The following is a 14,861-nucleotide window of genomic DNA, read 5'->3' as shown; positions in this document are numbered from 1 at the left end:
TCTGGAAGACAGCTTTGCTGTGAGAGTAACTGAGTACTGGCACGGTTGCCCAGAGAGACTGTGGAGTCTCCATCTTTGGAGGTATTCCAAATCCAACAGCCATGGCCCTGGGCAGCCTGTTTTAGGTGGCCATGCTTGACTGGAGGAATCAGACTAGGTGACCTCAAGATGTCCCTTCCAACCTCAACCATTCTGTGATTCTGTGAAGCTCTAACCCCTCACAGGAGGGCACACTTATGCCATGGGATCAGTTGTGCTGAGACGATGCTGCTGGACAGCCACTAAGTGGGAGGACAGCACCCCAAGTGAGGTGACAGAGTGAACCAGTTGAACTTTGTAGTCCAGTTTGGCTGGAGGATGCACCTCCAAAAAGCCTCTTGGGACCTGAGGTCTGTAACACCTTACAAGCTTCCCGGCACAGAAGGTGTGATGGATAAGGACTCAGTCCAAAGAAACATACAGGTACAGGAAAGTACAGCCATGCTGACCAGATCCCGCCCTTGAAACCCGTGCAGAACTCCTCAAGATTTATGCCCCAAACCCAAGATAACCAAATCTTTCTATTTCTTGGAGCACAACCACCTGATAATACTGTTGTGCCTCTTCCAGGGCCCACAATAATGTTCCTACTGAAGAGCACTCAAGGTCCATGAAGGTCATAATCATGTCTCCAGCAATGTCCAAAAAGCACAGGCATCTAGAGGTCTCCTGGTCTCCAGCAAACTTGCAGGGTTTCTTGGGACAAAGTGTCTTTGGATTCAACATTTCCAGACTTCCATGAATAACTCCAGTTTCCCCTGGAGCACCTAGAAGTTGTGGGAGCCCCTCTGCAGCATCCTGCAGCAAGTAATTCTGCAGCTGTGCACTGGCCTGGGGGAAGAACCATCTCTTATTGTTTAGTTTGAACCTGTCACTTGCTAACTTTATTCAACACTTTCTAGATCCTAGTTCTTGTGTTGGAAAGGCAGTGGACACTCATGCCCTCTTCAGCATACATGGATTTATCGACCTTTCTCGTACTGTCCCTCACACGTCTCCTCTTTCTTTCTTTCTTTCTCCCAGGCACTGCATCAGGCTGTTGGTGCTCCCCTGTGGAGTGTGTTCACAGTCTAAACAAAGCAAGAGCTGACAACAAACAGCATGCAGGGATGAGACAAGGCACTGCACATCAGAATGACACTGACAAGAAGACTGGTTTATAAGCAGAGTGCAATACCGTCTGTCCCAGGGTGGGTATCGCCTATGGAGAAGGCTCATACAGAGCATGGTGAGAGTCCCAGCGGCACTGAAACAGCACAGGGACAGGGGACACCAGTCTGATCACTGCCAGGAATGCTGAAATGCCAAGGTACTGTGCCAGGCTGTAATGTGCAACAGGCGCAGGACCTTGGTGTCGGTACCAACTGGCTCTTAGAGTAGTGCAGAAAAAAAACCACAGAGGGGTGGGAAGATATACCATATATTTCTGTGCTATCCCCTTTCCCAGGGGCTGTTTTTGCTAAGATAAGGTTTGACCTCTTAAGAGCAGCATCAGACAAGCCCAGTCCCCCTTGGTATTTTATCACTGGGCAATGATTTATGGAGCAGTCTAGGAGCAACTCCAGCCAAGGTAGAAAAAAAAAAAAGCAGGATCAGAACTGGATTCTGTTTGGCTTTGCAGCTGTAGCTGACATCAAGTAGAACATCTCTCTAAAAGGTCAGCCCTGCAAAGGCAAGCCTGCTGGCACATTGTTGGCCTGGAGGCACCAGTCACTGAGTGAAACTCTCTGTCTGCTGTAATGTCAGAAAAACTCAGAACCAAAAGGGAACCTCTGCCTTGAAAAAGCACACCTTCTCTAAAAACAAGCATCAGGGACAGGTACCGGTCTCTTCCTGAATGGAAGGGAAAGACTTGGTCCCTGAGTGAGATTTTACAGCTGCTGACCTTGTCTTCTAGCTATGTGTCCCTCATTGAGATGGGTCAAAATACATCCGGGAGTGGATGCATATATTGTAGGTAGAAAATTTTCAGAGCAGCTGAGAGCTGGAATTTGTGCTGTGAGTAAGACGAGCTCCTACAGAATGAGTTAGCGGATGTTTGGGGTGATTCATTGTCTTCTGATAACTGCCCAGCTCCTGAGGCATTGCTGGCATGCAAAAACAAGGTAGATCTCAGTGAATCAGAGGGCTGAGGGAAGAATATCAGTGGTAGTTAGCAACGACATGCCTGAGTTTATTCAGGGACCAAGCTGTAAACTGCCACTACTTTCCAAGGCCTGCAGTGAACTTCCTGGAAAAACTGGGTCTTCTTCGCCACCAGATTTAGGGACCAAGCCCCTTTCTCCATCCTCTAAAGGCAGGCACTGGTGTGAAACGCTAGAAAGAGCCAGGCTGAGCCATCTCTATGTGATACCTTCTCCCCATCCTCCAAAACATGTCCAGTGGGTCCTCTGTGCCACGTAGCAAGAGATAAGGTCTCACTGGTGCTGCCTGGATGATCCTGGGTGTCTCCAAAAGATGGGAGCACCTTTTCTTCCATCTTATGCTGGCCTCCAGGACACATCTCCTGATTCTTTGGCCTTTGTTTCTCCACCAGGCACCTAAGCTACAATAATTTGTTTGCCTCTACAACTGCCAAGAGTATTTGACACCTCGAGTACCCACTGGTTACTTTGGAGAGGCCAAATGAATGGCAAGGTCTGGCGGATGAAGGAGGGAGCAAGGAACTCGGCGCCAGCTCATATCTACATCACCACTAGCTTCTCACTTTAAACCAGAGGTCAGGCATTTGTCACAGAATGAAAAGGAGCAGAAAACACAGAAAGCTTCACAATGCAGCTCAGTGGCTTTGCATATGTCCCAGGGCAAACTTTGTAATTATACCTTATCCTAATGATTGCCGTAGCAGCAAAGACAGCAAAACAACGGAACAGGCACCGGCACCCAGGGAAGTCCTGGCCATGGAAAAGGATACAAGCATTCCCAGCCCTAGCTATTAAATCCCAAATTCTGGTGCTCAGGAAGCTCAGCAACAAGCTTGCAAGTTCAGACATTTCAGTAAGGCTATTTCAAACACAGTGGCAGACCTGAGGGAGGAATACAAGGTCAGCTCTTCTGCTGGCACTGTGTTTCCATTGTACGTATGAGTCATATGGGGCCACTTCGCAGGACACTAACACCTGACCAAAGAAAAAGAAAGGACTGTTGCGTCCAAGTGCAATGTAGAAGTGCCCCTGATGCAGGAGAATAACCCAGCTTTGGTATGCATTGAATACTTTCTCTTACAGACCCATGGCAGCATTGTCTGGAAGAGCCTTCCACATTCTCTGGTCCAGCCTCCCTCTTGGAGCAAGACTATCACCAACACGGATGCAGGCCAGACAGCTTCGTCTAAGCAATACTCAGAAAGCCCCAAGGGTGCAAGCCACCACCACTCTCAGGACCTGTTGCAGGGCTGCTTGTCCTCTTGAGGGAGATTTTTTTTTCCTAATGTCCAGGCTGAGATCCCAGTGCTGCAGGGGCAATTCCTTGCAAGCAGCTTTTTATAAAAGGGAGGGGAGAGGAAAAGAGAAGAGGAGAGGAAAGAGCTGAGAATTAGCAAAACTCAAATGTTTGCTGGTGGCCTTAGGCTGAATTGGCTGGCTCTCTTCCACTGTTTCCCTTGCCAATGATTGCTTACCAGTGAGAAGATAGCTTATGTGCTGAAAAGCTAGCAATGGACACGAGAAGCAACTGTAGGAGGGTGAAAAGGAAGGACCAAGGGGCGGGTGAGACCATCACTGTCGTTCTTTTGAGGAAAGCAAATGGAAGAAACTGATGACTCTGCTGTCTTTCTTGCATTTAGCTTTTCCATAAAATTGAATCTAGAGGTGAATAACTCACTGAAGGGATCAATTACCCTCCACAAACCACCAAGATAAAAAGATAACTAGCTGAGACTTCGCAGTGTCTCTCTTAGGCACCTACAAGCCAAACTCTTGCCCCGGCATTTAGCCATGATGATGAACAGAAAAGGGGTCGGGAAATGGGCCAGGATTACGAAATAAGAGGTTCACGAACTTTCAGCTAGGTGAAATGTGTATGAGCTACAGCAACACTCATTATCAGAGGAGGAGCTGTCTCCAGTTCCCAAGCCACGCTCTCCAAGAACTGCTGGAGGGCTGGAGCGGAACCAAGGAAATGGCACAGAATGAGCACAGCATTGTGTTTAAAAGGCTTGAAGTCAAGTTATAGATCCATAATTCAATGCCTGGAAAATCAACATGCACAAAGGATTAATTCAGAGGCACCAAGGGGTTAATATGGGGGCTGAGAAGTGGACAAGTGGGATTTCTTAAGAACTATTTTATACCAAACCATTTAAATTTCCTTTCTCAAAGATTTGGCAGATAAAGAGCAGCAGCAGATGTGATAATTTTGACCTCCATAGAGGGCTTTGCGTTATACCAGTCAGACTTCTTGTCAGAAGGGAAATAACATCTAGATGAAAGATGGATGTAAAATTGGTGCAAAAATAGCGCCTTCACCTGGTGGCAAAAGCTGTTCATGGCTTATGGTCAAACTAGAAGGACATATACAGAAAGGAACAGCAGGAAAATGATCCTAGCTTTGGTGTTATTCAATGCTTCCCTAATGTGGGCTAGAAGACGTGCTGTGCTGCCTTAGAAATATTGCAGATAATGTTAAAGAAAACGAGACCAGAGGAATGCCAGAAAGTAGATTCATCAGATGACCTTAAAGGTCTGGTGAAGACAGGATTTGACATCAGTCAGATGAAATTCAATCAAGTCAGGTGTGAAATGCTTTGAAATCTGATCAATCCAACCGAAGGAAAGAATGAGACATGGGATGACACAGGCCATAAACCAGGCAAGGGAGCACGCTGGAAGCAAGCCTTCCTCTTGTGGTGGAGAGGGGGACACGTCACAGGCTTTAAATTCTGTTCCCATCACTGAACAAGTATCAGGGACCAAATTGGTGCACAGGGGGATTCATACTTAGGGGATGGAGACAGTTCAACCTAGCTTTACCCTGCCCATGACTGCTGTGTCTAACTGCCCTGTGCTTCCCGCCCAAGTGCCTGGCAGAGGCAAAAGTGGTGGGGACAAGCAGCTAGCCAGGGCCAGCCGCTCTCATTACAGTTTAGCCTTAATGAAACACCACTAGGCTGGGAATAGTGTTGGGTACCAAGTTTCCATGTGGCCTGCATGTTTGCCTGCTTTGAGAGGGAGATGATTCTTGAAGGTTGCTATGGCCAGGGAGCGGCAGCCTGTCCTGGACACCTCCAGAGAAGGGCAGCCCCTTCCAGAGAAGGGCAGCCCTGCAGCGGCCTGCAAATACCTGGCCACCACAGCCAGATCAGTGAGAAGGTCCCGTTTGAGTCTGGCACAAGACAATACTGCCAAGAAAAAAAAAAATTATCTATCTCCCAGGGCAAGAATGATCAGGCCACCCCATCCTGGAGGAAAGACCGCTATCCTGCAGCCCTCCATACTTTCTCAGCTGTCCAAAATCCCATCCACCCCTATGACAGCTTCCCACTGTCACCAGTATCAAGCCCCCCAGTCTCTGAGTGAGGGCACCTAGTACATTCCAGGGCCAACCAACAGGCAATCCTGTACCTCATATGAGCAGCAAGTCCTGCCAGGCACTTCATACAGGCTGTGGCACACTGGGCATCCTTCTGGGAGTAAAGCAGTGTCTTGGAGCTTTGAAGCAGCCTGGCATTTTAGGAAAAGAGTGGAATTCTGTGACATTTCATAAAGAACTTTCTTACCTTGATGATTTAGCAGCAGCCTTTGAAATTCAGCAGCAAAAGTCCTCCAGATAGGGCTACCAGCAATGCTGTTTACCTAGTGAATTTTTAGTAAGAGAGGATAGGAGCCCTAGTGAATGGTGATATTCCCCTTCACATGCTGTCACCCCCGCCCCAGCTCGTAGGTCAGTGGCTTTTCGGCCAAGCACGTGTGTTTGAACATTCAAACGACAGGTCCAGGCAGCCACACACCACTCTGGGATTGCAAGCGTTGCCTGTTGTCCTCCCCAGGGGGACACAAGGCTAGAAAGAAGCAGATGCTGGCACAACTGCAGGGCACAGGTCTAGAGGGGTGATTTTTTTACTTTGGTATAAAAGGGAAGGCACAAGACTAATCCTGCTCTGCTTGTACCTATGCTTCACACTCTCTGTGGCTGGTGATTTCACTGGCCTTTGCATGCCAAAACCAATTAGTTTTGTCTCTACTGATGTACTGACTGCCTCAAAAGAATGCGTTGATGGTATCAGGCACATGGAGGGCAGGCTGTACTGTGTGGATTTGACGCTTTGCCAAGAATAAAAGCACTTTCCTTTCATTTGCAAGATTCCTCCGACTAACCTGGAAGAGTCCTGTGCTTTCCTCCAAAGGGGACAGGATCCTCCTGTGGAGTAAAACTCAGCAGTCTGTTCACCAGCAAGTAACATGGGAGCTAGACGCAACTATCCTTCCATCCAAAATGTCCTCATAGTTCACAAATACAGTGGGAGAATTTCCTGTTCTCAAGATGGAGATATCATCCCACCAATGTTCTCATCCTGTCCACTATTGGAATAAAATTCCCATAGACTAGAGATACCACTGTTTCTCAGTCCCCAGAACAGGCATGGGACACAGCTGCCTCCCGCCCAGGGCTTTCTCAAGAGGAAAGGTTTAAGCAGGTCTTTTCTCCTGCGGCCTTGGCCATACGTCCAGTGGTTTGACCCACAAAGCTGACCAAACTGCTAGAAAATGCCTAAAGGCACAGTCATAAGCCACCTGCGCTTTGGTTTCAGGCCTTTCAGCCTAACAAGAGATCACGTACGTGCAGATGAGTCACATTTAGAGTAACCAGATGAACCCCAACATGAAGCGCTGCTTTTGCCTTGCCAGTTGCAACATGCTCTGCACCCACAGGCACTGGCATTGCCCTTTAGCTCCCAAGCTCTGTGGTCCAAGAACTGGACAAACGTGCAATTTCCACAGCCAGACGGAGATTTAACTGCTTTCTTCTCCCTGTCTGAAAAGAGCTGCACCTCCAAAACCCAGCACGAGAGCTTCATGTCCAAACCACTCTCAACCATTTCAGGATCGAGTCAGACAAAAATAGATATAGCTGCAAAAATGCTTTTTATATCATTCTCTGAACTGAAAGCGGAGACTCAGAAGCAGCACTGGGCAATCTGGCAAGTCCAAGTGCAGCAGTTTGGAAGTGAGGGAGTTTAACGGCTGAGTGAATACCTGGGGGGCATCTAACAAGGCTTTCAACAACTCATTCCCAGGATCTAGTCTGAATAGAATTCAGTCACAGCTGGGCTGCAGAAACAGAGCGGCAACAACCTTAGTGCTCACTGATGGATTTACTGCTCCCTGCAGGCATTACAAGATGCTGCCCCCAAATTGCACGGGTGTATGCAGCTCCCTCGCGCTGACTTTTGAGCAGGGGGAACAGCCAAGGCTCCTGTGGGCCACAGGACTGAGTACGATAAGCCACTGCTGGGTCCCAGCCCCAGCGTGGGACCTGCCAGCACAGGACCTGCAAGCCTTTGCATACCCAATGCATCCCCTGGTCTCCAATAACCCTTCTAAAGTGCATCCTTGGGGCTGCTGTCACCACCATGGCCAGCCTGAGGGTAGCAGGTCAATGGGCAAATGGAAGACAAATAGATTTGCTTGCAGAAGTCATGCCCCGAAGGCTGGAGAGCTGGGGCATGGAGCTGCACGCTGGGTGCCGAGCACTGCTGCCTGTGCTCTGGGGAGGACACACAGACGTCTGTTCCACATTCAGCTAGCAAGGGGGACCGCAGACCCTGTCGTGCCTGGGGGCTCGTCCTTGGCCTCCTGGCAGGGACAAAGACAGTAGTGTGTCCGTCAAGGGAGGAAGCGGGGAGTTGGTCTGAGAGAAGCCCATTGCAGCTGCAGCTGTTTGCACAATGCAGAGCGTGTCCCGGCTGCACTCACACGCTTCCTGGGCTGTGGCTTGAAAGCAAGGAGTCGTCAATGGGGAACCCTCATTTCGCACTCTTAGAAACCCTCCCACTCCAAATTCTAGAAGAAAAGGCAGCAAAATGGAATGATCAGAGCCAAATCCTTCAACCCTGACACCTGCCTTATGAGACTTTCCTGTATGATAGAGACTGAGGAGAGGCCTCAGACAAGCAGGTCTAATTCTAAAAAACACATCACGGGCTGTTTAAGCCGTCCTGCTTTCCTCCCAGCCCGCAGGGATTCAGGGTTTCAACAGAGGCAAGCACAGGTGGCTAGTGGACCTGTCCAAGGGGCTAGACCAGAGGAAATTACAACGCCCCCAAGAACCCCCAAGTGCTGTTCCAAGCCAGTCCCCATCTCCTACAGCAGGCAGGACAGAGGGGGCTGCCAGGCTCTGCAAAGCGGATCCTCCTAAAGTGAGAGACAGGGCAAAGGACACACAGCCAGGGTCAAGCGCTGTGCCTGATGGGCACCTGCCAGACACAGGGCAGTGCACGGAAGCACAGCACACACACTCCTGTTTTCCATGTCCGCAGACCTGACTGCCATGTGGCTCAATGTCCAGCGTGGGCCGAGGCCACTCTGAACCCGAGAAGCAGTGGGGTACAATATAACGTGCAGGACACGCAGGCAGTGTGGTGGTATGGGGGGGATCTTGCTGTATGCGATGCAGGCGAAGCCCCAGGGTCAGTGGGATGTAAACAGGAATTACCAGCTGCAGGGTCCTGCTAAACAGCCCTGGCCCCGGCTCTTCCCTGCACGGCAAACAGGATGCTGAGAGATCCTGCTGCTGCTGAGGACAAGTCTCGTAGTTGTGAGGGGAAGGGCGTCAGAGTAACCCCCTCACAAATACATGATTCCTCCCTGGTCTCGGTGTCACAAGCTCAGCAGACAGTACAGAGACAGAGCTGCCTTTGTGCAGGGAAGCTACCTTCTCTCTGGAGCCACTTTTTGAAAGCTCAGCTGGACCCGGTATTCTGGATCAAACTAAGGATCCCAGAGGAAGCTTTGGAGACTGTTGTGTGCGTGTGTTCCCCAACTGTGGCCAATTCTGGCACCAGGGAAGGCCCATCTGTTACACCAAACTCTGCTCAGTTGGTGTGACAATGGTGTAACCCAAAAGCCACTAGTCTGATCCCCGCTGATCCTACACGGAGCCACTGTCACCCAAGAGACACTGGTATTTGTCCAGTCAGGTGTCCTGTCACCACCAGTGTCTGGAAGCAGACAAATAGGGAGGCAGGGAACAGGCTGAACGCAGCAATGTTGCCTGAATGCATTCCCAGCCTTCAATGACGTGGGGTATCTGAGGCTGGAAGCAGCAACCTGACACTCAATAGCCCATCATGGATTTTTTTATTTTTTTTTCCCCTTAGAATCGATCACAAGTTCTGACCATCCTGCCCTGGATCTTTTCCAGTTCCAGTTAGCTCAAGGCCTTCGGCTGCTCCTCCGATTTACAAAGGGGGGTTAAAAAATAATGATAATAAAATGCAAGCCAACTCGACCTGGATAAAATTTCCATCACATTCTTGAAGAGATGACTTTGCCAAAGTAGGAAAAACTTAGTCACAGCCTCAGAGAAGTAGGAAACACCAAGTAAGGTGGCTCTCCCCACCCAGCAGCTAGGGAAACGTGGAAAGGAAGGCAGTTTCAGGCATACCATTTTATCTCTAAGACCAGATGGCTTTAAATGCTTCCCCAGAGCTTGGAAAGAGCCAGGCTCTCCTTTGAGTTGCTTTTCATACCACTTCATTAGAAAGTAAAAGGGAAGAAATGAACAATCTATAACTTTGTGGCATCAGGAAATAGCTCTGTTAATACCGTTTCCTTCCCCAAGCTTGCTCAGGGCAGGTCATCCAGCCTCAGGGCCACATCACTTAATCTGTTTATTGGTGCCCTGCAATCAGGAGCCTGGACACCAGCGCAAAGGGCAGATGCGTCCTCCTGGGCACTATTAATAAATTGGAAAGGCCTAGGTTGTTAAACTTGACCCCAATGCTTAATTGCGAGCGTTCCGGCACCCAGCTTCTGCTTGATGCTGCAGACCCAAGCAGAGGCCACCTCCCAGACCCAAGCCTGTGGGAGTGAGGGGCAGAGCATGTCGTTGGGGGCAGATGAGAGGAGAAGGAAGGTGCTGCAGGGAGAAACACCCTAGGGCAGGCACTGCAAAGCCCAGGGTGGGGGTTCCTGTGGCACCCCTTGCATCCCGAGCAGCAGGCCTCTAGGTTTCTTGACCTGTCTGCGAAAAATGTAGGCAAATACGACAAGACATGGAATTTCTCCCTTTCCAGCAGGGATGGAGCACGCCCCACCCGCACATGTGGGACAGGGAGCAAAGCCCTGGCCAGCCGCACAGGGCTCAGGCTTGCTCCCACCTGCACACAGCTACAGCTCAGTCTGGCTGGTCCACAGGTGACCACTGTTTTACTTGCCAGCATTGCCACCGAGCTGTGTTTTGTCACCACAGTAAAAAGCTCCTGAGCTCAGGAGGAGCCAGACAGCACTGACAGGTCCTCATCCATGGCATTCAGGCTCACCGTGCCACCCAACTCATTACCAGCCCTTTCCTTCTGCCTCCCTCTCCCCCAGGAGGACTAAGTCTTCTCACAGCCAACCTCCACCTCGTGTCCAAATGTAAAAAAAAAATACAGCCTCCTGCAAGGGTCAGGACTAGAAGATTTCAGGCTCTTTCAGCTCCTGCTCCTGTCAGGGGTGGGGGGTCCCATGGCAGAAGGCAGCCTCAGGCAGCACACCAGCCAGGCAGCATGTGGTGTGTTGGTTGGACCCACAGCTCCAAAGGTACTAATGGGTGGCCTGGCATGGGCCCAACGGCTGGAGCAGGGGGAAAAAGTTTAAAAAGTTCATGGGACAGAAAGAGAAACAGCAACGCCTAGCTCAGTTTCTCAGCTGAGGAGTGCCAGCTGCATATGACAAAGCCAGGTGTCCCCAGTCTGGAGCTACAGAGAGCTGTCTATCAGCATTGCTGTCCTGCAGACGTGGCAGGGGACATGAGTCCCTGGCTGAGTTCAACCCACCCCTCCCTTACAGCTAGGCTGAGATCCAGTGATCAACAGCTCGACTATCTGTCCTTGAAATGATCTGGCACCCACAGAACAGAAGGGCTTCCGTGGGACTCAGGGAAATAGCTGTAGGATGGAGGAATGGGGAAGGGAGCTGGGGAGCAGCTGGTCCAGTACGGGCCCACCCAGCTGCATGACACCAGCAGTGCAAAGATGCTGTGGGGGCACACCTGCAGCCAGCCCTCCTGATCAGCTAGGGTTGCTCATCCCAAATTAATCCACAGGGACTGCTGCCCTCTTTTGGGCTCAGCGCGACAGGCAGAAATTCAGGGAAATTTGGAGAGGCCCAAGACCAGTGCTTTTTAGGGCTCAAAACCCCACATAGGGGTTCTCAAATGTGGTGACTTCCCATACCTGTTTCAGTGGACATCCCAGAGGCTTTTCCCTCCAACAGCCAGGCTGCTGCGCCTGCGAGTGGACTCTGAGCGCAGCCTGGGAAGGGAAGAGCAGGGCCAAGCTGAGGAGCAGTCCCTGAAGGACAGGGAGACGCTTGCCAGGATGAAGAGTGAGAAGATGAAGGCTAGGGGCTGGGAAGGTCTCCTGGGCCTAGGGAGGACGACAGGGTCCTTACAAACTCTGAGAGATGCTAGCATTTCACCTTAATTAATGATTTTTATAAATTAATTCAGTTGATAGTAAAATAAGTTCACAGTCAGTTTAATTAAGCAAGCCGTAACAGGGTCATAGAATCATAGAATCATAGGGTTGGAAGGGACCTCTGGAGATCATCTAGTCCAACCCCCCTGCCAGAGCAGGGTCACCTAGAGCAGGTTACACAGGAACGTGTCCCAGCGGGTTTTGAATGTCTCCAGAGTTGGAGACTCCACCACCTCTCTGGGCAGCCTGTTCCAGTGCTCTGCCACCCTCAGAGTAAAGAAGTTCCTCCTCATGTTTAGGTGGAACTTCCTATGCTCAAGTTTGTGCCCATTGCCTCTTGTCCTGTCCCCGGGCACCGCTGAAAAGAGCCTGGCCCCATCCTCCTGACACCCACCCTTTAAGTATTTATAAGTGTTGATAAGGTCACCCCTCAGCCGTCTTTTTTCCAGACTGAAGAGACCCAAATCCCTCAGCCTTTCCTCATAAGAGAGGTGTTCCAGTCCCCTAATCATCTTTGTAGCCCTCTGCTGCACCCTTTCCAGCAGTTCCCTGTCCCTCTTGAACCGGGGAGCCCAGAACTGGACACAGTACTCCAGGTGCGGCCTCACCAAGGCAGAGTAGAGGGGGAGGATGACCTCCCTTGACCTGCTGGCCACGCTCTTCTTGATGCACCGATCCTGAGCTTGGAGGAAGTGGTCTTTGAATATCGACCAGCTTTCTTGAGCCCCTTTGCCTTCCAGAGCCTAGCCCACGGGATCTCTCCAAGCAGTTCCTTGAAGAGGTCAAAGTTAGCCCTCCTGAAATCCAAGGTTGTAATTTTACTTCTTGTTGTTGTTTTGTGGATAGTACCCATGATCCTGAACTCAATCATTTCATGATCCCTGTGCCTCCCCATCAGGGAGGAGCAGGGACCGAGCGCTGCCAAGTCCCAGGGTGACACCGAGACATCCCGGTGCCACCTGCACCCCGGGGACGGCTGAGTGTCCCCGGCATCCCAGCCCCACTCCCTGGGGGGGGCGGGGGGGGACGGACAGCGCGGGCCGGAGCTTCGGTGTTTCCCGCAGGCTCCCGCACCCCAGCCCTGCCTGTGCCCGGCTCCTGCCTGCGCCGGCCAGCCCTGCCTGCGCCGCTCCTGCCTGCCTGCCCTTCCTCCTGCCGCTGGCACCTCCCCGCAGCCCTGAGCGCAGCCGGGCTGGGCTGCGGCTCCCGGCTCCGCGGGCTGCCCGCCGTACGGGGGGCGCTGGGACTACCGCCCTGCCGCGGGGTAGCCCTGCCCGCACCGAGCAGCCCTGGGGCACCAGTGCCACCTCTTCTGCCCAGGTGACAGGCGGCGGCAGCGAGCCCCTGCTCCCCCCGGAGCTCCCCCCCGCCGGACCTCTCTGGCTCTGACAAGCAGGAACAGGAGTTGGAGACCCGCACCGGAGCCTTCGTCACCTACCTCCCCAGCATGCGGACTCCGACGGCGATGATCGTGGGGATGGTGCTGTGCCACTGCGGGCTCCTGCTGACCTTCACAGGCACAGTGGCACCCAGCTGGAGGCAGGTGAGCCACATGTCCAACCAGCCCATTGACTTTGTCTTGGAGCAGGGCATCTGGGACATATGCGCAGAGCGGCAGAGCACCCATGACCGCCTCTGTGGGCAGGCTGATGAGCTGGCCTACTTTGAGCAGGTGCCCGTGCGGGTGGCCCAAGGGATGATGCCCACCTCACTGGCGCTCACCCTCCTGGGCTTGGTGGTGGCTGCCCTGGGGGTTCGCTGCTGGCAGAAGGAGCCACAGCACCTGCTAGCTGGCGTGGCAGGGCTTATGCTGCTCCTCTCAGGGCTACTGAGCCTCGTGCCTGCCTCCTGGTACACCCATGAGCTATGGACACTGCCCGCACCGGCCGGGGGCATGCTGGTTGCAGGCTATGGCTTGGTGCTGAGCTACCTGGGAAGCTGCCTGGAGATCTTGGGGGGGCTGGCCCTCGCCCTCAGCTTCCACCACTGCTGCAAGGAACGCAGGGCCCCCAGACTGCCCCCCAGCCCTTCGCTGGAGGCAGGACCGTGGTCCACCACTGGGGCTTTCTGCAATCCCTGGGACGTGCTGGAGGATGAGCGAGACAGACAACAGCAGAGGAGCACCCTGCCTTGCGACTCGGACTTGTAGCCTCACAGCACAGGGACAGCAGTGGGCACTGGCCAGCCCACCTGCCTGGCCCTGAGAGCAGCACTGGCTCCTGCTCCTCCAAGCCATGCCCTTCTCTTGGGGTTCCGCAGAACAGGCTGGAAACAAGACCAAGGACCTGGCTTGAATCTCTGCAACCTCCCCAAAAGCCTGCCATACTCCAGGTTGAGGACCAGCCCTGGCTCCAGTCCCTCCCTCCAGATGCAGCTTTTATCTCATCCTCCTGCACTGTGCAACAGCTTGGGCAAAGGCAGCACCAGTGTTCTCACGTGAGCAAGGTACAGGTTATTATCCCGTAGCCTTCAGGGCTGGGAACAGGGGAGGGAAGCACCTCCCACATATCTCTGAAAACAGCAAAATAAATGAAGAGGAACGGGTCTGTGCTGTGGGATGGTTACGGGCTTTCTGCCAGGCAGGCTGGGCTGGGAGCCAGTGGGCATGGCTAACCCAGCTCCCCCCTGTTTTGCCTGAAGCAGGGAAGAAAGGTCAGTAAAAGGGTAGAGGTAGCTGTTATAGCACCTTCCTCAAGGACTTTGACCTCATAGTCAAAATCTGCTCTGGAAGAGGTTTCTCCTTGCTTGAGCACAGCTACTTTAGGAGGAAAAAAAGCAATCACAGGCGGGAAAAAATAGTGTATATTTCCCCTTTCATCATTAGCTTGGTGAAAGGCAGTAAAACTGGTCTCACTGGTTTATAAGGGACACTCCAGAGGTCAGAGCTGCACTATAAAATCCTGGTTGGCACCCTCCATAACATGGCAAGAGCCGAGCCAGCTTCCTTGCAGAGCTATTCAGCCAGATTTCTACCCCAGGAGAGCCCAAAGCACCCTGGTCAGCAAGCTAAGCCTTGCTGCAGAGAGACAGTGGCTTGAGATGCCCTATAGCGTGGTTAAGGGATGGTACAGGATGCACCCTGAAGCAGGGGATCAGATTCAGGTGGCTCAGAGTGTGTTGGGGCTGGAGACTTCCCAAAAAACTTCACAAAGCTTTTTGCTCTGGCCTGTAAGTTCCCTGGAGCTTAGAGATCTGGGAAGAA

General features: G+C 52.1%; 1 protein-coding gene across 1 annotated transcript; it reads left to right on the top strand.

The window, feature by feature from the left end:
- Window positions 1-12,872: 12,872 nt before the first annotated feature.
- On the top strand, window positions 12,873-14,048 carry CLDN23 (claudin 23). Its single transcript, XM_074589013.1, has one exon. The coding sequence runs from the start codon at window positions 13,107-13,109 to the stop codon at window positions 13,806-13,808; it is 702 nt and encodes a 233-aa protein (XP_074445114.1). The 5' UTR covers window positions 12,873-13,106; the 3' UTR covers window positions 13,809-14,048.
- The last annotated feature ends 813 nt before the right edge of the window (window positions 14,049-14,861 follow it).

Source organism: Larus michahellis, chromosome 5 (genome assembly GCF_964199755.1).
Source record: "Larus michahellis chromosome 5, bLarMic1.1, whole genome shotgun sequence".
Classification (NCBI taxonomy): Eukaryota; Metazoa; Chordata; class Aves; order Charadriiformes; family Laridae; genus Larus; species Larus michahellis.
Note: the sequence above shows the minus strand (reverse complement) of the source record. Positions and strands in the feature narration are given on the sequence as shown.

Coding starts and splice junctions, on each gene's coding strand:
- CLDN23 (XM_074589013.1), top strand. CDS start 13,107: ATGCGGACTCCGACGGCGATGATCGTGGGGATGGTGCTGTGCCACTGC.